The sequence below is a fragment of the Micromys minutus genome, assembly GCF_963924665.1.
Source record: "Micromys minutus genome assembly, chromosome: 1".
Taxonomy (NCBI): Eukaryota; Metazoa; Chordata; class Mammalia; order Rodentia; family Muridae; genus Micromys; species Micromys minutus.
Window position 1 is genome coordinate 227,684,996 of NC_137969.1, and position 26,284 is coordinate 227,711,279.

Sequence of the window (26,284 nt, forward strand, 5' to 3'; positions counted from 1 at the left end):
TTAAATTCCCCGAATCCCATGCTGTGGGTCCATTTTGATTGGTGTGGATGCCACCTCACTAATAAGATGTTTTGTAGATAATGGGGCATCTTTGAAGGAATGAAACTGAGGTTCCTTGTGTGACAAGAACATTTTCGGTGTTCATTCTCCTTTTCTCGTTTGGCTTTCACCATTTGTAATCGACAGGTAAATAGTCTCTTATTTTTTATGATGTAAACATGTCTTGGCACATGTACATACTGGAAAACGCCTGACTCAAGCAGATTAACACTGATATTACTCCACATACTTGTTTTTTTAATTAAAATTATTTAAATCAAAATTTCAAAATTACCAGGTACTGTAGCCCATCACAATGAGCTACAGATACCCAGAACTTACTCCTCCTGGCTACATAAAGTGTTTGCTCTGTGGCCCAGGATCCCTCAGCCTCCCTGCCCTGAACCCTTCAGTACCCCAGAAGCCACTGTTCACTGTCTCTGCTTTGTTGAGTCTGATATGGTAGCTTCCACATGAAAGGAGAGTCAGGCAGCGTTTGTTGTTCTGTAGCTGGCTTATTTCATCAGCCCTAGGTTCATCTACACCACGGTAAATGATAATTTCCCTGCTCAAGGCTGAAGAGTATCCCATTGTGGGAGTGGGGGGTGTGTGTAGGTGTGTGTGTGTGTGTGTGTGTGTAGTGTGTGTAGTGTATGCATATGTGTGGTGTGTGTGCAGGTGTGTGTGGTGTATGTGTATTGTGTGTGTGGTACGTGTGTGGTGTGTATGGTGTGTGTATATGGTGTGAATGTGGAGTGTGCCTGTGTGTATATGTATGTATGTATGTGTGTGTGTGTGCAGTGTGTGTGTTTTGTGGTATGTATGTGATGTGTGGTAGGTATGTATATGTGTAGTCTGTGGTGTGGGAGGGGATGTATGTGTGTGGTGTTTGTGGTGTATGTGTGTGTATGAAATATATTTCTCACACTTCCTTTATCTGTTCATAAGTTGATAGGCACCTCAATTAATTCTATGTTTTGGCTATGTGCCTTTTATGCTGGTTAGGGAGGAGTCATGGCACAGCCTAGGCATTGTTCTAGGATTCTCTAGCCAAGCTACAAAAAAAGGAGGAGGAGGAGGAGGAGGATGAGGAGGAGGAGGAGGAGGAGGAGGAGGAGGAAGAGGAGGAAGAGAGGCCAGTTCCACACCCCTACCACCCCCAGGGCTGGAAAAGAGGACTGGCTGCTTTTCTAGAGAACCTGGGTTTGATTCCCAGCCTTCACATGGCTGCTGACAACTGCCAGTCCCAGGATACCTGACACCTCCATCTGGCCTTTGCAGGCACTTCATGCTTCCAGTACACAGACATATTTGCAGGCAAAATAGGCATACATTTCAAAGTAAAACGAAAATGAAGAAGAAAATGTGTTCCCTAACTGATTTGAGGCTCTGCCTCCTCCATAAATGGTGTTTCTTGGAAGAGAAGCCAGAAAGAGGTCTCCAAGAGTAACTGACTTTCAGCTGGGCTATCTCTCTTCTTTGACCAACCGTCCATTCCCTTTGGCCCTGAGGCCTTTGCCCAGCCTCCTGGAGGGACAGGAGGTGATAATGGCTAATGCTTCCTTTACCAGGCCAAATAACCCTCCACTATCATAGATGTCCCACTCTCCCTCCCAGCAGCCCTGTCTTGGGACAGATAAGTTCATCTCAAGAGGTGAGCATTCCTTTTCATAAGAGTAAACTGAGGAAAGAACATGCATGTGAAAGAAAGAACATGTACAGGATGTAGCTGCAAGTCAGGGGTCATGTTTCTGACCCATGGATCTTCTCAGAGCCTTGGAGGAAAAGCATTGCCACCACCACATCTCCTTCTCTTAGATGCCACCTTGAGGCCTGGCACATGTGCCCATGTGTCACATGATCCAGCTGCAAAGGATCATGTTCCAGACCAAGATGGTGGCCCTAATATGCACAAACTGATTCAATCATATTACTGCTTCCAGGTGTGTGCGTGTACATGTTCACGTGTGCATGTGTATGTGTGCACACACATGTATGAGCTCATAAGCATGTCCATGTTCATGGCATGGTGTGTACATATTCAGAGGCCAGAGGAGGATGTCAACTATCCCTTTATTTCCTTGAGACAGTGTCTCACTGATCCTGGAATCTTAGAACTAGGCTGGCAGCCAGCCAGCCCCAGAGACCCAACCCTCCTGTCTCTGCACACACAGCTATACCCACCTTTTCACTGCGAGTTCAAACTCATGTCCTTATGTTTGCACAGCAAGAACTCTGACCCACTGAGCCATCTCCTCAGACTCTTGAGGCTATTTTTAAAGTTGGACTTTTTATTTAAAGACACTCGTCGACCCCAGAAAGTTATTGAAGAATACAGAGATGGACCATTATCCAGCTTCCTCATGGCAGCATCTTGAAAACTGTAGTAGAGTGTTGCACTCATTGTAACCGCGCAGCAGCCATCCTCTGATTTTATTTGTTCACCAGTTCCACGTGTATACATGTAACATGTATGTGTACACTCCATTCTTCACATCCATGTCAGCTGTGTAGATGTGCCATGATATGAAACCGCCCATTACCACAAAGATCCTTCCTGTTGCCTCTTATACCCACCCATTTCTCCCATCCCTAACCCCTGGCCACCACTTATCTATTTCTCTAATCCATGCTTTGAAGACGATTCTATCAATAAAATCATGTAGTATAAGTGAGGGCTGAGGTTTTCGTTCTTCACAGTTCCCTGGAGAGTCTCCCCAGTTTGGTTGGGTCATTTTTTCCAACTGCTTTACTGTGGCCCTAGCCATGACATACCCCAGCATGACACCCAGACCCAGTTACAAATCCTTTGCTCTACAGGAGAAGATGCCATTTTGTTTGTTTCATTATTTCATGGTTTACATGTCATGTGGGAGAGGTGGGACTCCTAGCAAGTTTCCCTAGCTCCATTCAAAGACTTCTAGGCTCCTTTGCCTCCCCCTGCCCCAGGTCAGTTGGGTTGTAGTTTCCTTTAGCTCCAACTGACGGTTCCTTCTCTGTCTCCCTACTCCTCTCCGTCCCCAGGAGCACATCTACAAGCTGATGAAGAGTGACAGTTATGCCCGCTTCCTACGGTCCAATGCTTACCAGGATCTGTTGCTGGCCAAGAAGAAGGTATCTTGGGAAGAGCAAGCTTGCCTTTCTTAGCACTGTCGACTTGCTGCTGCTTGCTGCTGGTGTGAAATGGGAATACCATCCCTTGGGTTTTATTTATTTTTCCTTTCTTCTCTCCCTTCCTCTGTCTGCGCCCCTCCAATCATAAACAGTGAGGAAGGTTACAGTTCCAGCCTCCCTTCCCCCCGGCACCGATATCCAGGATATGGCAGTCCACCTCAGTGTCCCCAGGCCTCTGTCTGCCTGTTTTTCCTGCAGTGAGAGGAGTGTGACCAGATAACATTGCCACAGTAGCCAACCTCGAATTTCAGGTTGACAGTGACCCAAGCAACTCTCTTAGGATAGCAGAGCGGCTTTCATTACCAGTTTCATCCAGTCATCCCTAACAGTCCTTCCCTCTTTAACCAGACTAGAAAGGAGGCAAAGGAACCCAGCTCCATTCTGGGAAAGAAAGTCTTGACAGTGTTAAGGGCATCTTTCAGCTATCCGAATAATCACCAAGATTGGCTATGGGCCCCCCCCCCCTTTACCGTGCTATGCTGTTGCCTCTAAAGTTTTTCCTGATTCTTTGAACCAGAAAGTAACTACATTCCAACCACTTCCACTTGGAATTAAATCATGGCTCTTACAGCCCTAGGAGTCTTGGTTCACAGAGCCCCAAAGCCCTCAGCATGCAGGTGGCCCTCAGCAGTTCCAGGGTGCCTGAAACAGGACAAATTCAGCTAGATTGATGAGGGGAAGAAATGCAGAATGGTACATGGGGCTAGAAAACGGAAAGACAAGAGAGAGCTAATGAGTCTGGAGACTGTATACTTCAGCCCCAACAGGGCTCACTTGTGGTTAAATGTGGCTCACTTTGTTCCAGAGTATACCACCTCCTTTCTTCTCCCCACCGGGTCTTCAAAGCCTGTCCCCAAGCATGAAGTTGTCCACACACAGGCTTTCTGTTGGGTTGCCTCTCAACCTCACACCCTATTCTGTGTATTGGCAACTGTACCTCATGTTTACCTGTCTGCCTATCTGGTTGGTCCCATGTAACTCCAGAGTCCTGAAGAGCATTTATGTTCACTTTCCTGTTCTTACACAACTCTCAGAAGAGCACCCTCAAGACTCTGGGAAAGATGAAAGGAGTTCTGGAAGGTCTGTTGTCAAAAGTTCAGCTCCGGTGGTTCCCCAGCCCCTCCTTTGAGTATAGATAGACTCTGGTTAGAGAATGGGAAACAGTCTTTTGCCGATTCCCTTGTTGGAGGACGGGTTCTAGTAGAGGGAGGCTGAGGTTTTCACACACAGTGACTTTGTTGCATTAAAAAAGATCAGGGTCATAGACTTGGAGTACTCATACCCCCAATCTCATGGGAGAAATTCAAATGAAATCTTTGTTTTTTTGATGCTCAAGCCCCCTAAACTGATCATAATGGGGGACCCTTAATGCTCTAGCTATATAAACTTTTGGGTCAAAAGCATTTCATCTCCCCACGGATGTGAACACAAATGGAAGATTCATCTCAATCCAGAAATTGGGCTAAACCATCTGAGTTTGAAGATCCTCCCCACATAGCAAAACCTTCAGGAAGTCAGTGGAGTGGGCGAAGGGATTAATTCCTTCCTGAGAAAAGTTACGAATGAAGTTCACCATGGCTATCCTTGGGTCCTCCAGTGAAGAGATGCTCTTACAGCAGAAAGCCGGAATACTGGCTGCTCTCTTTTCAATATGGAGTGGTTATTTCCCCGGATAGTGGTACTCTCCCATTTATGTCTTCCTGAAAGTCTCCAGGCATCAGATTTGATTCTCAGCACCTTCAGGAAGGCCCAGAGTATCTTCTGATTCCAGTAGTGCTCATCCTGTGATAGCAATACCCAGGTTATAAGAGGGTGTGTGGGATTTCTGCCTTCCAGCCAGAGAGGTAGAGTAAGAATTGGCCTCCCTTTTTGGCAGAGAGCATTGCCTGGTTGAGTCTAGAAGCTCAGCCTTCAGTTCTGTCTTCCCCGACTATTCCCCTGTTCGGCTGTCTTCAGAGGAAAGGGTAGCTGCTCTGGAGAACTAGTCTCTAAAGGTGGGGGATGTGGATTTTGATGGACAGTGATGTAACAGCGATGCCGGTAATCCACAACAGCTCAAGGGAGACCCAACTATGTGGCTAGGGAATAAGGGCAGCAGCCCCAGATTCTAGACCTGGAATGGGCTTGACTTGACTTGGTAGCTACCATCTGGTACCTTTAGGGTGAGAGCTGAACTGTGCCATCTCTGTAGCATAGTGGGTGTGGACCAGACATGGATCCCACAGGCCATGTGTGAGAAGAAAGCCCAGCCCAATCCTATGGTCATGTGTCATTTGTCTTGTGTTTTCCTTTTGCGACTTCATATCTTATCTTCCCGGAGCTGGCTGAGTCAGCAGGGGGCATGGGTGGATGCCAAGGACGTCTGCCTTTGCCAGACCCCTCTGCTTCTAGCATACTCCAGACCCACAGACACCTAGCTGCTTCTTCAATTCCCAAGTTGCAAGTATTGGCTCTGTGTGTTGTGTGTGTGCGCGTGGGTGGGTGCATGTGTCTGCGCTAACGTGTGCCCTCTGAATTTGCCAGTCTTGGGCTCAGGACCTGAAAACGGGACTCAGAGTTAAGCTAGCAGGTATTTGGGTTAGAATTCTGTTTTGGGGGAGAGGATCAGGCACACGCACACCTCTTTTTCTCCTGTGAGGACACTGAACATTCCAGACTTTTGCCTTCTCTTGCCTCTGCTCCTTGAGCTTTAACAGTTCAAGGGAGACTCGAGGCTCCTGGAATGCACTCTGCATGTAGCTTAGAAGAGACACTACTTGGGAACTAACGGAGTATTTCCTGCTCAGAGCTTGTCCTTTCCTGAGGTCTCCGAGCCTTTGTCCCTGTGTTCTCCTGGGCTTCTGTCTCCCGACTCTCCATCGGTTCTGCCAACAGCTCTGGCTGCTTCTCTTCCTCTCATTTTGCGGCACTGGGCTTTTGTGTTTTGTTCTTTAGCTGTGGCTGCTGTTGTTTAGAAATCACATGTAAGCTGAAGAATTTTTTTCCCTGTATTTTTCTCCCTACCCTTTTTTTTTTCTCCCCCAAAGCCAGAAAGTGAGCAAGGTCGTAGAACCTCCTTAGAAAAGTTCACCCGCAGTGTGGTAAGTTCAGCTGGTTTTCTGCCCTCCATGTTTCTTTTTACTTTTGGTTTTACAAGTCTTCTTTTTTACCCCTTTTTTGGTTGTTGTCTTCTTTGGGGTGGGAAGAGGGGGGTCCAGTGCTTCCCCTCCCCCCACTCACCCCTTTTCTTTTGCAAGTGTCTGCAGCTTCTCTTCCAGGGATGGAATTGCAAAAAGAGCAAGCAGCCCCCTCTGCAGAAGGTTCACAGCTCACGGCCCAGCCAGGAGCCCAGCCACAGGCAGGGACCCTGTGGCCTCTTTTCAAGGCTCTGAGGAGGAAGGGACTTACTGCTCCTGAGACTGGGCCATCTGTGTATCTTCTACAGCAGCCTGGGGAGAAGACCATGAGACAAACCATGAACCAAATTGGCTGAGAATTATCATTCATTTAAAAAAAAAAGAAAGAAAGAAAAGAAAAAAGAAAGAAAGAAACTCCAAATTTCCCTCTGTGAACCCCGACAGTAGTCTTGTTCATGTGGGTCGCAAGCTGCTGTTGCTGCTGCGTGGACGGCTTTTGCTGTGTACAGAAAGTAACTATGCTGCATGGGTTGTGGCAATGTGGCCTAGCTGGTGTGTGTGTGTGTGTGTGTGTGTGTGTGTGTGTGTGTGTGTGTGTGTGTGTGTGTTGGTGGCCTCTGCATGAGTACCTTCAGCCCTTGAGGTCCCTTGTCAGCCTCATGTGCATAGAAAGACCTAGAGAGCAAGACAGTTGCTGAGACCCTGTAGCTGTACCAAGCACTTTCCAGGGCCAAGGTTTTATCAGTCTCCCCAGTCCCTGATTCTGACAGTGAGTAAAACCAGGTTACAGGGTCACTGTCTCTTCGGGGAGATGGTCTTTCCCTCTTACATACCAGCTCACACAGTGACACAAAGCAAGGCCAGGTAAGAGCAGTTCATGATCCCTATGGGATCTATACCATACGATTCTATACTATGACCTATCATAGCATAGGGCAGAACTACCTCTGCTTTCCAAACCTAAGGCTTGATACACACTGACTAGTCTAGAAGGAACCACTGAATTCTTGGAACCCTGCCTATACTGTTAATATCAAACTAGCAGCAGCCAAGAGAGCAGTTAAGAAAGCACGTGGAACTGGCTGCCTTCCCCACTGATGCTAACTTGCCTTGCTTGCTTCTCTACCTCTGTGGAAGAACGGAGTCCTTGTCTAACATGACTACTGTACTATTAGTACCCTTTGCATTGAATCCTTTTTAAATAGTCTGAGAAATCCTGGGTTGAAAGCCACCGAGCCATTTTTTTTTCTGTCATAGCTGGATGTATTTTAACAGCATTTAAACATGATTTTGAATTCACCAAATGTATACATCACAACACCTCAGGGAGATGGTGATTAAGAAACAGATGCTCCTCTCCTTCTTCATAGGTTTTCTCACCAGAGTAAGCAGGAAATGCAGACTGTGAGACCTGTTGGCCCCTTGTTCTAACAGCTGCTGTGCCATGGTAATGTGGTCATGAAGGTGCACTGTCAGTGGGACCTCTTCTACTTCATAATGGCTTCATAGAATGTGAGGGGTCTTTCTGTATTGAGCTGAACCCTAGCTGCCATAGACGGAGGAGGTTTAGAATTGAGTTGACAAGTTAAGAACATGCTGTAGGGGGCACTGGGACTCTCAGGTGCAGATTGAGAAAAAAAAATGAAATTTTCTATATGGGAAAACTGAGCTTTGGTAGCCCTGTGGATGCTCCTCGGGTAGACTGTGAGGACCAAGATATACAAGAGGAAGCCTGGTACTTGGACAAGATATGCAAACGTCTTCAGGGTGCCTTCCATGAGAAGATGGGGAAAGATGGTCTCAATGAAGCTCCAAGGAGCTTTTATTGATGCCCCTTGCTCTCAGAAGTGCTGTTAGCTTGGTGGATCACAAGGAGAACAGGGAAGCACCTGCCCCTCCATACATCTGCCGTGCCATGGAGATTCACAGAGAGGCTGTTGGGAAGCAAAAAAGTAGCCCAAGCTCCTGAGACTTGGACATTTATGAACCAAAGGCTCAAAGGCTTAAACATGATTCTCTGAGTCTCTTTCATGAAGGGAAGGGTCTACTGCGTGGTGATTCAGGCTTCCTGGTTCCATGATGGCCGTGGATTGCCGTTGACCCTTCCACGCTTCTTATGTGCCGTAGTGACTGACCCCACTGATGGAGCTCGGTCTGGAAACATGGCTGTGAAGATATTATTTGTCTCATAATGCTACTTGAATTTGGTTTCAGCATCCCAGTATTTTAATCAAACATAACCAGCCAACCAATATGCCATGCAATATAGTATCTGTTTTTCTGAATATGCTTGATAGACAGGAAATGTTCAACTTCTCTGAAAGAAGATTTACTCATGTTTCCTGTGCTTTACATTTGCCACTAACAAAGTGACGGGCTGGTGTAGTATCATTCCCAGTACCTGAGATCAATGGACAGACTACCCATATTTACCACTGATGGAGAATTGGTAGGGAAAAGCAAGGCAGTTCACTAATAAGGGTATGGGACTGACTGCCATTTGGAATTAATCAATGGGCAGTGGGTTTTATTCAAGCAGCTGGATAGCCTAGTCAGGAGTCTTACTTATCAGGACTGGAATTCTCCTCTGGAGCACAGCAACATTCCGTTGTTCCTCGATAAAGGAGTGAAATTCTCAGAGAGAAGTTGTCCATTCTCTCCAAGTCGAAGGGGCTGCCTGTCAAAAGCCAGAGAGTGGTCGAATACTTCACAATGGTAGGTAAGACTGTGCTTTTAGAGAGCAGGGGGACTGGCCATCCACAGAAGCAGTGCTGGGAGGACTTCACTTTCTTCAGTGGAAATTCCATTTTAAGTCACCTGAGACTTTGATATACCAAAAAAATATGGAGGGCGTTATGTCAAACATCATGTCATCTGGCAGACTGGAACCAGAGAGCTTTGTTTAAAACCCTGCTTATCTGCTGGCAAACGCCTGCGTTCAGAATCAAATGTGAATGAAAGTCTTGAGTGGGCTGAAGCTAACCCATATGTAATTTAACTTGGGATGGAAAGCAGAACTCTAACTCTCTCTCTCTCTCTCTCTCTCTCTCTCTCTCTCTCTGTCTCTGGCCATTCAAATCACAGGCTTCATTTATCTCAGCCTCCTCTTGACTCTCAGATACCTGTACATAGTTAATTACCCACTACTGTAAGCAGTGGCTCTTGTTCAGAGAGCCCTAGCTTCAGAAAGGACTGTAGCGCACAACAGCTTTTCAAGGCTTTCAAACATGGGCTCAGGCCAAAGGGAAAGTCTAGAATCCCAGAGCTAGCCATCGGTGGTAGAAGGTGTTGAGAGATCAAGAAAGGCACAGATAAACCCAGGATTGCCCAGAACAGAGTATATTAGGGACTTAGCATCTGAAGCACGCTCTGAGCAGCAGGATGGTGAGAGAATCCACATTCCAAGGTAGGAGTAAAGGGCATGTAAGCCAAGCCAGACAAAAATGGGCCTTGGCTGAGTAGATGTGCCTGGGTTTTCCGGAGCTTTCTTAATGTATCATTTATCAACTGAGAGTCGGTCCATCTTGCAATGGCCAGCAGGAATGCTTGGTTGCCTAACTTTGTCGTAAAGGTTTTATTTTATTATTTATTTTAGTAATGGGAGTGTGTGTGTATAGGTGCCCATAAAGTCCAAACAAGAGGGTCAGATCCCCTGAACTCAGTCACAGACGGTTGTAAGTCATCAGACATGGGTGACTAAACTCAAGTCCTCTGTAAGAACTGTGCAGTCTTAAGTCCCTTTCTGAACTCACCCCAGTTTTCTCTTGCCTTCCTCTCTAAGCCCCTTCCTTTCCTCAAAGGCTACAGCATTCAAAATCCACATTAGAAACACCCAGTGGTCCTTGTAGGCTGCCTCTTTGTGTCACCTTCTACAGAATCCTCTGATGGGAAGCCACGGAGAAGGCTGTCTGCAAAGAACTACTCTTTACTGCTTAGTGCCTGCCACCTGTCTTCCTGTTCTTGTGGTTGAGAGATAGCAGGAAGGAGGTAGCCAGAATTAAAAGTCTCTAATCAATTCTTCTCTCCCTCTTTCCCCCTGTTTCTGTCTGTCACTGTCTCTCTGTTTCTGTCTGTCTGTCTCTGTGTCTTTGTGTCTCTCTCTCTGTCTCTGTGTCTCCCTCTGTCTCTCTGTCTGTCTGTCTCTCTGTTTGTCTGTCTGTCTGTCTCTGTCTCTCTTTTGTCTCTGTGTCTCTGTCTCTCTCTGTGTCTCTCCCTCTCTCTGTGTCTCTCCCTCTGTCTCTGTCTGTCTCTGTTTCTCTGTCTCTCTCCCCTCCCCCCCCCTCTCTCATTCTTGTCCGCTTAGTGCTTAGCATTGAGGGCTGACAGCAGGTTGGAACCTCCTCCGGGCATTGACTCTGGCAGAGGATCAGGGGCTTCTGGGGAGGCAGGGCCAGTGAGAGAAAACAAAGAGGCTCTGGCCAAGGAGCAGCAGCAATGTCACATTCCCTTTTGGATGGCAGCTGAAGCCATCTGGTGTGAACTCTGAGCTGGGGAGGAGAAAGTCCCTTGTCCCTTGCACACAGTAACAGGAAAGACACCCCAAAGTGCAGTGGCATTTAAATGAAGAGAACCGGTAGCCCCCCCCCCCCCCCCCCCCCCGTGTGGCTGTAAGCCCTTCCCCTTTACCGTCCCTGTTAAAACTCCAGCTAAGCCTTGAGAATTCTATCAGCTCTAGTTCAGGTCTGTGGAGACAGAACACAGGCACCTGAGCAGACCCAGGAGGCTGCAGAAGAGAGAGGTGAGGAGCGGGGGTTTCTACACACCCCTAGGAGATGTGGAGAGGTGTCTTTGCTGTGGTATTCCTGCCGTGGTATTCTGTAAACTCTGGCAGGAAGGGCTCCTTCAGCACGTGACCAGTGGCATCTCTGCTTTGGGCTTTCCATTCTTTTTGTGCTGCCTGCCAAGATCTGCAGGGTGGGGAGGAGGAGGTCAAATGGAGAGGAAGCCCTTGGAAGCCAGCTGTCACGCCTCAGCCCCCTCCCTCCTCAACAGAAGTCTAGAGAGAACCTAATGGAAGCACCTCACTGGGCTCTGCTCCACTTGACTGCAGTTCTAGGCCAGAATTAGAAGACTGCAGTTTCCAGGAAGATTTGGGGAAATAGAGTAGCTGACGCAGGGGCAACACCTCCTTCTCCTGGGTTTGTTTCCTAATCCCTGTGCCTCAGCATTTCCTGAGCAACAGCCCAGTAAGATGGGTCTTCAAACACGTAGACTCGGCAGAGTCCCAGAAGGCTTGAGCCTTAGTCAGAAAACCTTTTCAGGTCTCCAGCTAGAGACAGTTGGCTGAAACATCTTGATTGGCTTGGATGGCAAACAGTCCTTAGGTCCTTTTGAAACCACTGTGATTCAGATGTTAGAGCCATCCTCTCCCATCTATCTAACCAAAGGGATGCTCTGACTAGAGACTCCTGTCATTATATGTAGGTCGGGAAGAGTGAAGGTCTACTGCCCCAGAGAAGTCTCAATGCCACTGGATTCCCCAGTGCAGAGTAGCTACTGCTTAGCTGTGTGATCCCTGGCAAATAGCCCTCTTTGAGACCTATCCCCTGTATACTAGTTTGGACTGGTTAATCTCTAGCACTCCTGTCCAGCTGGGAATGTTCTGTAGGTGTGTGCCTTTCTCTACACTGGGACTTCTGAGTGTATGAATCATTCCTGAGAGAGGGAGCCACCATTTTGCCCCAGTATCAGATGTATCTGCCAGCCTCGAAGGTTGGGAGTTAACTAAAGGGTGTAATGGAGTCAGAGTGTTTACAAACCCCAGGCAGACACAATTGGCAGGGCTGAAGACATAGTCTCCCTGACATAGGACCGGTCCTTCCACAACCTGGGGCTCACTCCTGCATTGAGTACCTGGAGAGCATGTTCTGGGAGGGGGCTGGGGGGAAGAGGCTCACAGAGAACAAGGAATGGCACCATCTTGCCTTGCCAGCTCAGCAGTCCCACCTTTCTGGTCGGGAGGCCCAATGGCAAGTGTCATGAGCAGTTTGTCTAGGTCAGTTGTGCTGTCCAGTGGCCCCAGCGTTGCTGCTGAATTGGGTAACGTGTGCTATAGGACAAAGGATGACCTTCTGAGAGTCATCAGTGACACTTTCTGCTTCACTTGGAGACCCTAGACGCTCTTAGAGATAAGTAAGAGGGTCTGGGAGACTGGGAGATGTCACAGTCACAGAGTGTACCAGGCAGCGGCTGCTCCGTCTTTGTCCTCTTTCTGTTCTGGTCCATGGGAAGTGTGGTAAAGTATACAGTCTGTAGCTATAAAAATGAGAATGTCAAAGTCTGATTTTCATAAAACACGCAGCAACTGAACCTGCCTGACAGTTGGAAAGCAGGGAAGACAGTTCAGTGAACCAATCTCCACGTCAGGGTCTGGGGGCAGGGAGAGGTGTGTTTGTTTATTTATTTATTTATTTATTTATTTATTTAGCTCTGTTCTGTTTTGTCTTTATATCAAGTTTCGTTGTCATTTTGAGGAGATTAATCATCCCTAGACCCTGCTACCAGAACCCCAGTTGTTACAACTAATGATTCAATCTGACAGCTGAAGTCACTCAAAAGTGCCCTGGCTACCCAGCACCCATTCAGAGGAGAACCCTGTAGGTGGTTCAGCCTCAGGACACTGGACTGAGCAAGTCACTGGGATGGCTTCTCCCGGCCTCCCCTTGGCCCCTTCACCACTGTTCCTGCCTCTCCCAGACCCCAGAGTGCCATGCAGTCAACTGAAAATCCACATCCTCTGAGGCCGAAGGGCTCAGCTGTGTGTTTACAGCAGCTGGTTTCCATCCAGATCTCACCCTTGCCAGGTTCCTGGCGGAGCAGGCTGGGGGCAGACGGTGCATGTGTGCCAGGCAGGGATCTATTCTGGGAGGTGACCTGAGCCCTTTGCCATCCTCTTGCCTCCTTCCTGCCCGCCTCCTATCCTGCTAGAAGGAGATTTCACTTTAGCAGTGGATGGTGGGGTTGTGCCATTTCAGCCCATTTCGTGTCACCGTGTAGCCGACTCTGGCACATGTCCCCACACAGCCACATGGGAACTTCGTGGGCTCCCATCTGTTCAGTGAACAGGCAAAGGGTAAAGGTGAGCCAGGACCCTGCACAACAGGAGAGATGTGCCACTCTAGCAACTGCACATACACCTTTGGGAAACAAATCTGCCCCCAATGCTCCCAGCAGGGCAGAGCAGAAAGCCACTTCCAGGCATTACCAGGCCTGCAGGACCTGGAAAGAGGACAAGGCTTCCCAGGCCAAGGTCAAGGAAACTCAATTCTGTTATTAAAACCGGAGCATTTAAAGAGAAGCAGGGAGCTGTAGACCAGAGCACCGCCGATAAGACCTTCAGGTCTTCTACCCCCAAAATTTGCCACTGTGAAAACAAGATGGTAGGTACTTCCCTTCATCAAAGCAGCAAGTAAATTTCCCAGGATACAATGGAGTTAAGAAACCAGTGTCTTAGAGAGAAGGTACACCTATGATGTATGGATTGTAAGAACAGACTATAGGACACTGCTTAGAAGCAAATGGCTGTCTAGGATACTGAAGGAGAGGGGAACAAGCTCCACACAGAGGGACTTCAGTGTCAAGGTGTCTTTCCTAAAGCTAAGGAGAGAAGAGTGTTTGAGGGGTTGCAAGGCAGCTGTCTACTAGGTGGAAAAATGAGACAGGGTTCAAACAGCAGTGAGTCTTCCATACCCCTTCATCATGGCCAAGTCCTTGTGGCCTTAGCAACAACAGCACAGTCCCAAACAGGAACAGGCCTCATTGGCTTAACATTTGGCAAAAACATTCCATTCTTCTTTTCCTGGGTCACCCTAATAATGGCAACCCTACTGCAGGAAAACAAAATTTTAAGAGAGAAAGAAAAAAAAACTATTGTTAGTGATATTTTAACCCAAAGATTGAAAATAATGTCTATTCCTGCCTACCTCTCCCATCCCCTGTGATTGTCATTTCTAGCTTGAGGTTGTCATAACAGAAATGGAGAAGGTCAAAAGGCCAGAGGAGTGCTCCCTGCCTTGAAGAGTGCTCCCTGCCTTGAGGAGTGCTCCCTGCCTTGTGCTGCTCTGGGCATCTTCATACCAATCCTCTGTTTCTTATCCAGAGTTTTGATAAGCCAGAAGAAATTTGGGAGAGAAAGGGTCTGTGAAGGTCACGTCAAAGGAGACAGGAGTAGATAAAGATGTTTGGCCTCAAGGAAACCTGATGTTAATCTTTGCTTCCCAGAATAAATGAACCCATCTTGATGTTCCCAAAGGGTAAAGCAGAACAGGTGGATAGAAGGTGTGGGGAGGGTCACTCTATGGAGAATATTCAGACAGCAGTAACTTCTCAAACATGGTGTAAGCCTCACTGAGAGCATTTAGAAATGCCGTGGTCAGGAGCATTGCAGAAGAACTTTCTGCGCCGAATTCCAAAATGTCTTCTAACTGGGATTCTGGACCACACGAAATATTTCTTAAGGGATCTTGCCATGTTTAATTCAGTGGTCTACAGGTTGTGAGAGATGTGAGTGGGAAATAAGGGGGGAGTTTGCTAAGACTGGAGAAGAGGGATCCAGGAATCTGCCTCGGGAAAATAATAAGTGAATAATGACACACAGAAAGCAAGGGGAATTCAAAAGATAGAATTTCTGCTCTGCACACATCTGTGCCTCCCTGCTTCCATGACCTTGACTATTTTCTGCTGCTGCTGCTGCTGCTGCTGCTACTACTGCTACTGCTACTGCTGCAAAAGCAGCAGCTGAGCCTTGGGCAACAGGGCTCTCTTCCCTGCATACCTGAAAAGAGGTCAGCCAGAGAAGGACACAGGCAGTCTTTGGCACAGGGGGCTGGGCACAGTGTAGAGCATACAGCATCCTGGCCTTGGGCTGGAAGAAAACATGTGTTGCCACAATTCCCACCAGGATGGGCATTTTGTTGAAAACAGAAAAGACATTCAGCCTTTTACCTATTTCTGCTACAGATCCCAGGTGATGAAGCTAACGCCTAACATGCTCCCAAGGGCTTCGGAGCAGAAAAGGGGTGTCCTCCCCGTACACCCCTCCTCCTGAGTCCTGCCTGGGGACTGTCTTAGACTGAGCTCGGAGGAAGGAAGGGCTTTCATGTCACATTCTTTTCAGCTGTCCTAAGAGCCACCGTATTGCAGATGACACTCCCTCCTCTCTGGGGCTTCACTGGGGGCTGCTTTCAACTCATCCTGGGATTGTGTAATTATGGTGATTACAGCTCCTGGCTTTTTCCCTCTCTTCATCTTTGCTTTCAAATTCATCAAGGCCTCTCATTAAACATGGCGATCCTGATAAAGTCAGCAAAGTTTTTACAAGATTTTTTTTTTTAAACACAGGAGAAAGCTCAGACAGAGTTGGTGGTTCCTAGATTCTCAGTTTATCCACGTGCCTCTCACCTCCATCTCTTCCACAAAGACTAGGCTCTCATAGAACCTCCATGTCTTGTGAGACACACAGACTGTCCAGCAAGAAGCAAAACTGGAACCCTGCAATCTACAGTGAGGGTAGCAGGCAGCATTTGTCCTGGATGATGCTGTAAGGTTCCAGAGCATTCATAATGGAGGTAGCCATTATCCTGCATGGGTGATCCTGACCAGAAGTCATATACCCCATGAAGGTTTTCTTGGTAATGATACAGAGCTTCATGCCCCATAATTTGCTTGCCCTTAATCATAGCTTTCTTGCCTAATTCCTAGGTCCATAGGACATCATGAGAAAGACCACCAAGGAGTATGAGTTGGGTGGTAGCCACCAGGGTAGCCCTGCCCTGCCATTCAGTAGCTTCCTCTAGGTTTAGTATCGGGTTTTTATGGCCATGCCCTCCAGAGACACAAGGACTGCCTGGTACAATGCATCTTGTCAGCAGGATATCCTTGAGTGGCCTCTGGCTGGCCCCTCTCACCTGGCTTCTCTGAACCTTCCAGCTTGCTCCTAGACAGTTACCCCAGCATGTGTCCCTAACTAGACAGTGAAGCTGGATCGTGCCTAAGCTGTACCAACTACCTAGAATTGAATGTCAAAAGCTTGGCCGTAACATGTCCCCACTTGCATTGTCACCCCTACCACAGATGACCTGCCTGTTTCTCCTCCCTGAGAGCCATGCTCTTTTACAGCTCACAGGAACTCAGAAAAGGAAGTGAATCTGAAGCAGGCAGCCAAAATGGGATCCCTATTCATCCTGATATTGGTGTAAGAGCCTATAAAAGTCACTCACGAACATGAGGGGTAAAATAAATCCTGCCTCACAGAGCAGAGGTCAGCATTACATGAGAACAGGATTAATGACAAATACTATGTCCTGAGAAGTCATGGTGTCAAGCACATGACGATGGGCATAGCTTGGGAGGGATGTTGGTTCTCCTCCAACTCTACCCCTGAGTTGGATAACCATGAGATCTTCTGAGCCTCAGTTTCCCCCACCATCAAGGAGAAAGAATAGTCAACGGGGAGGTGTGAAATTTACACAAATCACACTGTTGGCAGCCTTCATGTTTGACAACCATTTGTTATTATTTTTCATGAAGTACATCCTCAGTTCTCCATTGATCACTTTATATCATTGGCAACAGTCCTGTGAGGTAGGTATCTCTGCACTGACTTTATAGTCAGGAGGTGAAAGTGATGCTATGTGCCAGGTACATTTACCACGGGGAGGGCATGGTAACTCTCAGTGTATGGGAGCCATTGTTCCTGGCCTCCTTTAAACTTAACTCAGCTCCTCTGCTCTACTGGAGAAAGAAGAGTGACTAGGGTTCCCAATAGGCCAGCCTCTGGTACATGACCTATTTCTTGTAGTTCTTAAGGATTTCCCAGGAAGCATTGGGGCTGTGAGTCTGATCCACACAAGAGCAAGAGGTGGGAAGGGCCACAGGTAAAATGCTGTCTGTGTGGCCAAGACTTAGCCCCTGGGCTTCCATGAAGACCTGGGACTTTAAGATACCCCCTCATTCCAGACACAGACCAGGACAGGCTTTTCTACAAGAAGCATGCAAAGCCCAGTTCTTCTAGCATAGCCTCCAGACCACACGGCCGCATTTCCAGGGCAACTCACCTCTCAGCTGTTTGCCTGTCTGGAGCCACCCAACACAGCCTCACGAAGGCCAGTTAGTTGCTCCATCTGCCAGGTCAACAGAGGTTTCTATTTTTTAAGCACTTATTACACAGCAGGGCTCTTGAAAGACTCAAAAGCACATGGCAGGGAATGCTCTGAAACATCTCCATAAACCAGGTCCCTGGGGTGTGGGCTCCTACTGCTTAAAGCATTGGAAGAAACAGGGGTGACACAAATGGAGTTTCCTGAGGAGAATTTGGTGTGTGTGTGTGTGTGTGTGTGTGTGTGTGTGTGTGTGTGTGTGTCTGTCTGTCTGTCTGTCTGTCTGTGTGTGTCTGTGTGTGTGTGCAAAGGCAAACACCTCAGGTTTGCACTGTCTTCAAAGGTTGGCACAGCTGGAAGCTGATAGAAAAATCTCTACCATTAACAACATAGCTGCTTATGTATCTTGCATGAGATGCTTATGTGAATGTCTGCCCTGTGAACATGCACATATGTGGACACAGCTGTATATCCCTGTGCACGGGTGTGTGCACAGGTGCACGTGCCTCCTTTTGGATACACACTGAGGTGTTCAGTATATGGCTCACGTGTCGCCGTATGCTTCCGGCCTGCATGTACCTGTGCATGGACTGCATGCCCGCCATGGCTGTACATGTATCTGGGCAGGGGCGCCTCTAAAGCCACAGGTCTTCACAGTTTCCACTGGATAAGTTATTCTTCACTTCCCTTCCCCCAAACACAATTGCCTAGTGCTGCTGGCGCAGAGTCAGAATGGCCGCCGCGTTTCACCCCCGAGGTGGCTTCCTTCCAGCAGTGGGTGAGTGATCCCCAGTGACTGTGCTCTCTCTAACCTAGCGGATCCTTCTGCATAGACAGTGTCCCCCAGTCCGGCAGAGATGATCTGCCTACCTGTCTGTCTGTCTGCCCACTGCTTCTATTCTCATGTATTGGTCCCACAGACAGTCAGTGGCACACATTTTTTGGTATCCATGTTTTTGGCATCTAGGTTTTTTTTTTCTTCCTAAGAAACAAGGAGGTAAGCATCCCTGGTGTTGTCAACATGAATCCGTTGTCCTGGAGACAATGTATAAGTACCATCCTAGGTGTGGATCCCTATAGTTCACGTCTCAGGGTACCCACTTCCTAACAACCTTGTAGATACTTCCAAAACCAATGCAGTATCCTTAGGTTCCCTCTCCCTGATAAAGCTTTCAGAACCTGTCCTTTGCAAGCCCAGGACTGAATCCTCAGGAAAGACCAAACCCCCATATCCCCATATGAGAAAAGAGTCTTCAAGGAAAGACAACTAGGAAGGTTCTTGGAAGCTAATTTCAATTGCCCAAGGTCCTGTCCAGGTGAGTCCTGACAATGCTGCTTAACCTGTTCCTTCCCAGGGTTAGAATGCCCAGGTGAAATGGTGGGCCACAGCCAAGGCAGTAGAGAGGAAAGGGAAATGAACTGCCTTCTCTTCACATGCCTCCAAGCACGCATCGATGTTCATGAAATATTCTCCTTTGGGTGGGCAGAGGAGGGCAAGGAGCAAATCAGGAAGTTGACTTCCTGCCCTTTAGGCTCTGACTTAGCAGATATTGTAGTTAGGGACACCAGCCAATGTATGTGTGTTTGCAGAAGAAAAGTGCTTTTAGGTAGTCATCATTGAAGTTTTCCCAGATCCCTTGGAGTATCTCATAATGCCAAACAAATGACTTCTGCTGTCCTGTCCATAGCACCAGCTTATTAAACTTCCCCTGCATGTACCCTGGAGTTGTAGTTAAGGGTCACTGGAACGTCCCTGATGAAAAAAAGGAGCATCTAGTTGCTGCCAATAGCAACATAGCCACGTCTCTGTTTTCTTGAGTCTTTGGCCTTTGCCTAATTTGGTGTAAACCAGAACTTAGATCCCTGTGTACATTTACGAAGGAGGAGAAGAAAAAACATGAGGCAGACATTGTGCAGGCCTTAGGCAGGTATGCTACTGAGGGGCTTTGCAAGCAAAATGCCCTCTCTTCTCCCCTCCTCTCCCAAGATCAAGTTCTTGCAAGCTGAGAGTGAAGAGGGCAGGTTGTTCCACTGGAGTGAGGAGAAGAGACTGAAGGCTTCCTAAAATCTGGGGTGAGGGGAAAAGTTTCCACTGCAGAGGAGGTGGAGCAGCAGGGGAGTTGGAAATCCACAAACTTGGAAAGGAGGCCAGAGAGTCCCTGCATGGGCATTCTGCCATCATGCCAGGGCTCAACCACTGAGCCCTCATCCTCCCTGGCATCCTTGCCTGGTTCTGGATTAGACTATGCAGCTGGAGAGATATGGAGGAAGTGCACTCCCCCATAGCTCATTGACAGTCAACAGTTAGCTCTACAAGTACAGCATCATCCTAAGTGATGATTGGATGAGAGGCAGGAACCAGAGTGTACGCACACCATTCAGGGAGAGTACCAGAGTCCGTCAGGGGTATTCCAAACTGGGCAGTTGGTCTATGATGACTTGAAATGGGGTCATTTCTAAAAGGAGCAAGTTCATTTTGCCTGACTCACCTCAGAATAGTCAATACCACATCTGCTTCTGTTCATCTTGAGGTCTCTACAGGAGTGCTCAAAAGGCACAGTGACGCCTTCATCTGGTTTGTCCAGCCACCACCGCTACAGATCTGTGTGTACCAAACCTTAGCGATATACCTTTGTGATATGTCATTGTATAGAATACTCAAATAGAAAGAATATTTTTAAACAAATTAAAATGACCTTCAACCCCCAGAGAGAGTTTAAAAAGCTCAGTGAGAGCCTTGGAAGAATTGGCCCCCAGGATTGGGGTCTTGTCATGGGACTCCTAGCTGCCTGATTCCCTGTGGCAGGGTGTAACAGTCAGGAAATACCCCCTTCCTTCCGGTGCTACTGTGTCTGGCTCCACTGTGGATGCATCCCAGGCTGTCCTTAGTACATCCCATTGTCTGTGCTTCCTATGTCTTCAGCCCCACTTTGCTTTACAAAGTCAGAACAAGCTGAGAAAATATGGGGGCGTTGAAGATGCTCTGAAGTTATTCTAAGTACAAGTTCTTCTATCATTCCATGCCAGAGTTTCTCAGACACTTGAACCATCTCAAAAAGTAGTTATCTCTCTCCTTCTACACTCTCAAATATCACTGGAAAAGGAGATGTCATGGAATCTCTCCTGCTTCCTATCCAAATCAATCATTTTGCCTTACTCAAGCAGGAACAGGGAGAACACCCGGAGTTCTGATGTCCAAAGAAAGACCTGATGGAGTGAGACAGATCCTCTGTTTCTCCCTCTCTGTCAACCCCTCACTAGGACTCATGCCTTTGCATCTGGCTGGGACGGGGGCTTCTGACCGCTCTCCTTAGCCCACTGACCCCCATCCCCTGAGTCTGTAAATCTACGTTCTTTTATCTATAAATATGAGCATCATCAACTCATAGATGACCTTCACAGTTTTTGAAAGGGCAGCCCATCTCTGAGTTGGTGTGCCCAATCCAGCAGAACACTACTTTGCATTAGCAAGGATGAAAAATGCCAGTGTATCATGCCAAGGGGTTCAGCTGGGATCAATGAAAGCTAGAAATAGCACCCCAAATTAGTCCTGCCCAGAGAAATCTGAGTTCCTCCCAAGTGGGAGAAGGGAGCAGTCAGTTTCTAGAAAGGCAAAGATGGACCCAGAAACTAATAAAGAATCAGGAATGGAAACTCCCAAGCAGTGATGAGACAGCTGGATTGCCTTTTTTTTCCCCCTCTAATCTTATTTCTTACGGCTTCTCCCTTGAATTATGATTGCATGTGATAAAATGCACAGATCTGAAATACAGGGTTCAGTGAATTTGATAAATGCATATTCCCATGTAACCTACAACCCATCACCTTACAAAGTCCCTCATACTGCTCCCCCAGTGCCACTCCCCTCTCCCAGGGGCAGGCAAATCCCACTTATAGTCTAGACTTTGGTTTGATATATTCTACAGACTTCTAACTTCAGTTAGAGTGACTGAGAACATGAACCAGGGAATTCTATCAGCCAAAGTGTCCATATCCCCTATATAAAGAGGGTTTCCCCTACCCTAAGACCCTAGGTATTTGCCCTGCTGTCCCCAGTATGCCCTCTGACCCCCAAGGATGCCCATGAGCCCCAGCTCTCCTCTCAACCAATGAGTTTCTTAGCCCCAGTCTCCCAGGTAAGTAAACGGCAACAGGAGCCATGCATGCTTTGTGAGTTACTCTGTAGAGGTGCAATGCCCAGAGCCTCGGCATGTCCAGCAGCATGTTGGTTCCTCCTCTAGTACTGCACAAAAGGGAGCTAGCTATATATACCATTTGTGCATTTGCTTTTAGAAACAAAGGATCCCGTAACACCTTCACCAGGTTTCTAGCCATCTCCAAAGCCATGGGGCTGAAATCATCCACTGGGGACAAGAGGCTGAATGTGTGGCTGTTTGTGAACTGAGCATTGAGTCCCTGGACCAGGAATTTAAGCATCCCAAGTTCTCCTGGGTTACTTTTTTTTTTTTTTTTTTTTTTTTTTGCCAACTGTGTGGAAGGTAAAAGGTGCTTTGTCTGTGTGCAAAGCTTTGGTGTCTCTGGAATGTACCTTCCACAGTTCAGTTCTTAATCACTGTACATTTTTCTCATTTGGACAAAGGCTGCCTGCTATTAGCATTTTCAAATATTCTCTGCTGCTTCGCTCAGCTACGCCAAGGCCTCAGGCTGAACAGGCTGCTGTTCTCTGGCACCACAATCCAATCCCTACTGACCGGAACTGAGGAACATCACACGTTCACACCCCAAAACACTGCTGCCTCTGTAACTCCACAGGTGCCAGGCATGGGCAAACTCACCACTCTCCCCTTCCTTCAGAATCAGCCCTGCTGGAGTCAGGGATGGGAGAAAAACAGGGAGGAGAGACCCTTAGAGGGTTGGGGGGGGGCTCTCTGGGTAGAGCAAATGCCTGAAGCAGCCTGCAAACCCACTGGGCATAGCCTCTGGGGCAGCTCACCTCAGAACAGACAGCTTCGCTTCTAGGATTTCACTTTGATCCCTGAACACCACAGGAGTCTCTGCTCTTCAGAAGGCAGGCTGCTGCTGAGCCAAAGGGGGGGGGTCTCATGATTTCTTCCCCCAAAGCTTCTGGCCAGGCATCCAGCCCTGACTACTTCCTGTATGATTAATTTCCTTGCAGCCAACAGCCCAGCCTCTCTCATTTGGATGATGGTGTGGTGGGTGGATTGCAGCTATACCATCTCAGCTGAGCAGAGTTTATGTTTTTTTTTTTTCCCAAGCCATCCCAAATCCTCCTGACCTCTATCTTTGGCATCAAAACTGGCATTTGGTAAATGTGTGAACTCAGCAGTTAGAGAGAGACTAAAAGGCCACACACCGCCACCTGGATGCTGAAAGATGGTCCCAGGAGCTTGTTAGCTACCTGCCTCATCCTTGAAGTTCCCAGAGATGAAGAGATGCAGGAAGAAGGGGAGGGGCCACCATTTGCACGCTGGCCACAGGTCCTTGGAGTCAGAACGATGAGGCTGAGTTCTGGCAGGAAGAGATTAATTATCGACTCCAAATCCAGCCAGGCTTTCTTCAGAACTGGGAAAGGTGAAGGGTGGAGGTGCCTCAGGGTTAAAATTACTCAGAACAATCCTCTAGGAAAAAAAAATCTCTAGCCTGCCTCCCCACAGCCCCTCTGCAACCAAAATGACCTTACTAATGAAGATGAAACTATAATGGCAGTTTTGGGGGGGGGGGGGTTCGGACAACTGGTAAACCTTACTTTCTTTGTCTTTGAGATCTTAACATGCCTTTTAATTCTAATTTAGCGTTTCTTTCTTTCTTTCTTTCTTTTTGTTTCACATGTGCCATGTATAGCAAGTCAGGCACAGGTATCTGAGTATACAGTGTTTAATTTGTGGCCCTGGTAGAGGAAAGGAGGAAAGGGAAGAGAAGCCAGGTAAAGTGTGTGGTCACTGCAGCAATAGTCTGTACCTTTTATGTGACCAGAGGTGAACAAAGGTGACAGGAAGTAATACTGTCATCCCAAAAGACCCTTAGACTCATGTTTTTCCAGCAAAGGAGTCTATGCTCAGTTCTATGGTTCTTGCCTTTATGCCTATCCTGAGAAGGTACTCTCCCAAATGAACAACAGGGACACAATGCTCTCTGTCTGTGTGAGAAGGGGTAACCCGGAGAGTGAGAGCTAGGCTGGAATGGAGGCCTTAGAAGCTAGTGTCTGTCCTCTAAGGGCACTGTGGTACTGTCCCTGCTGTAAAATGACCGGCTGTCCTTTTAGAGATTCTCAGATTGACATGGGATGGGCTGGGAAGATGGCAATGTACATAGCATACTTGTCCCAGAAGCATGAGAAGCTGGATTTGACCCACTACCAATTTAAAAAGCTGGGTGTGGTTATAATCCCACCACCAGGGATGGACACAGGTAGATCCCACTCTGGTGCTCCCTGGCCAGCCAGCCTAGGCTACTCAGGTGAGTTCTAGGTCAATAAGAAACCACATCTCAAAAGTTGAGATGGACAAGTGTCCCTCTGCACTCCACATATACTTACATGTGTATTCACACACACACACACACACAACTGACACATAAACTCTCCCAGATGTTTTAAAGTTGACTGAGAAATCTTTAACCTAGTATAAACATAGGTTGCTGCAGGCTGAGTTTAGTGTATTTGAAGACTGAAATAAGGTTGTTGATGGGGAAGATTGTGTGTGTGTGCGAGTGTGTGTGCATTTGTGATTTTTTTTTTAAGATAAGGGAGAAATGAAGGAAAGGAAAGAGAACAGAAGGGGAATAGATGCAGACTTTCTGACAGCTTCTGAGGCAATTCCATTTCTGAACAAGCCTTCATCCATGCCATCAGCTGTCTCAGCTCGGCTGACTGCGTCCCTTCATATAGAGCTAAGCCAGATGACACACAACCATGCACCCTGCCAGCTCTAAACTCTCATTCGTTTATTAGCTCTGCCCATTATCCATCAATTCATCAATCAGCAGGTCTATCGAGTACCCTAGTAGGCTTCACCAACCAGATCAATTTTTTTAATTACATACGGCAGTCGAGCCCAGTAAACAAAATGTGCCCCCACACCCCATTTGGAAATGTGCATGAGGGATGGCTGGCCCATGCACTCTCACTGCCAAACTCCACAGTCCTTGTGGATGGGGGATCGTCTGCTGCCCTCTGCAGATGGTGACAGGTGTCACTGACCCACTGTCAACAGCAGGATGGGCTTTGAATGTTTTCCCAGCCATGGTGATCAGTCTGCTTGGGGTCCAGCTACACTCTTCCCTGAGACCCATGTCCTATCATTGGAATCTCTGAAGGGGTTGTAGGGACTAGTAGAAGCCATGTCTAAGGAAGTAATTCATCCTTGTGCCTCCTCCTACTGTCTAACACTGAATTCCTTCCCAGATCATAGGCTCCTCAACCACCCCTCCAGGGCACACAGATAACTAGACTGTCCCAGGACCTCTGAGCCTCATGGCCCAGGGCCGCATAGGATTTAATTAGAGTTCAGTGACTTCCCAGTTCAGAGCCATCACTTGGTTCTGCCCACGGGGAATCAGGAACATCAAAGGTGGCAGGATTGTGGCTCTCTGGCACCTGGTGTGGGGAGGGGGCTGCAGAGAACACTGAAGGTCCCATTTATGATCACAGTCACAGCACCTAGAGCCAAGAGTCTTCAAATCCTCTGTGTCAATCCTTCCTTTCAAGTAGGAGTCATGGTTTTCATGATTCCTGTGACTAATTAATTAATTAATTAATTCCTTAATTTCTGATCGCCCAGATCTGTGCTGCTCCTATGTTTCTGTCAACTATTCCTGACCTCAGATTTCCCCAACCTACCTTTTCCTCACACAATAGAGCAAACTCAAGTCAAAGGGCAGTCCACATGCAGTAAAGGATCTGAGGGCTTTAATGACTTTGGTATGCAAAACTTCCATATCCCAGCAGAAACACTAGCCACACACACTCACTCCCTTAACCTGCCCAAAGTCTTGTTTTTATCAGTTGTCCCTGGCTGGGGCTTCTATCCATTGAGATTCCTATCAATGAGGTCAGCTGGGATGGGTGGTTGATCTTTTGGCCAGAGTGACTCCGAAAACAATTAATTCATCCGTTTGGCTCTCTGTCTCTGTTCCTCTGTGTGTCTGCACACCTGTGTGTGGTCTCTGTTGGTTCTCTCTGCAGGGAAAGTCACTGGCGGGCAAGCGCCTTACGGGCCTGATGCAGTCCTCCTGACCGCCCCGACCCCAGGCCCAGGGCCCGGGCCAGCAGAACACCCGGGCAGGCGACGTTCCACATCCAACGACAGAGCTTCCTTGCGGGGAGATTTGGTCACTGTGAAGGAGAAAGAGTGAGGACCACAGAAGGCACTGGTGGGAAGATGCAGTGGGTGAATGGGAAAACCAGAGAGAAAGAGTCCACGGTGCTGGGCCAGCCGGGAGAGGCCCTGCTTATAGCCTGTCTTGTACAGCCACACACCAATGCTTATTCTCAACAAGGGTCAATTTCTAACGTGGTCCGAGAATGTCTCATGGGGTTCCTGTCTAACTACCACTTGAGATGTTAACCTTACCTGTCCAGTCATCTGGGGAAATCATGCCTTCCAGCAAATTTCAGGAGGACCCTGGGCACATAGCATTAAGCATCACCTCCTCACTTCTACTTCCTCTAATGCACTGGAAGTGCTCACTGCCACCTGTTTCCCCCACCCCACCCCACTGGTGGCCACCCCAGTGTACTGGGTGGGTGATAGAAGCTGCTTTCACAGAAAATGTCAAAAGGTCACACCTTCAGCCCCAATGACCCTTCGATCTCTCTCCACCTTCTGTGAGACCACATTTTTAAGAGGTCTCCATGGGTGTGGTGGCCACCCCCAGTTC

The 26,284-nt window shown here is 47.9% G+C and overlaps 1 protein-coding gene across 10 annotated transcripts in view; it reads left to right on the forward strand.

The window, feature by feature from the left end:
- Positions 1 to 25,759, forward strand: part of RGS6 (regulator of G protein signaling 6) — a gene marked incomplete at both ends in the record, with an annotated part of 483,564 nt that extends 457,805 nt beyond the window's left edge. For 4 of the 10 annotated variants that reach the window (XM_080908046.1, XM_080908049.1, XM_080908051.1 and 1 more), the window contains 4 exons: positions 3,064 to 3,153; positions 6,240 to 6,293; positions 18,137 to 18,203; positions 25,590 to 25,759. In XM_080908046.1, the coding sequence (XP_080764172.1) occupies positions 3,064 to 3,153; positions 6,240 to 6,293; positions 18,137 to 18,203; positions 25,590 to 25,759 (381 nt within the window). Of the gene's footprint in view, positions 1 to 3,063; positions 3,154 to 6,239; positions 6,294 to 18,136; positions 18,204 to 25,589 lie in introns of those variants that run through there. The other 6 variants (XM_080908052.1, XM_080908055.1, XM_080908047.1 and 3 more) reach the window with 3 other exon arrangements.
- Positions 25,760 to 26,284: the final 525 nt, after the last annotated feature.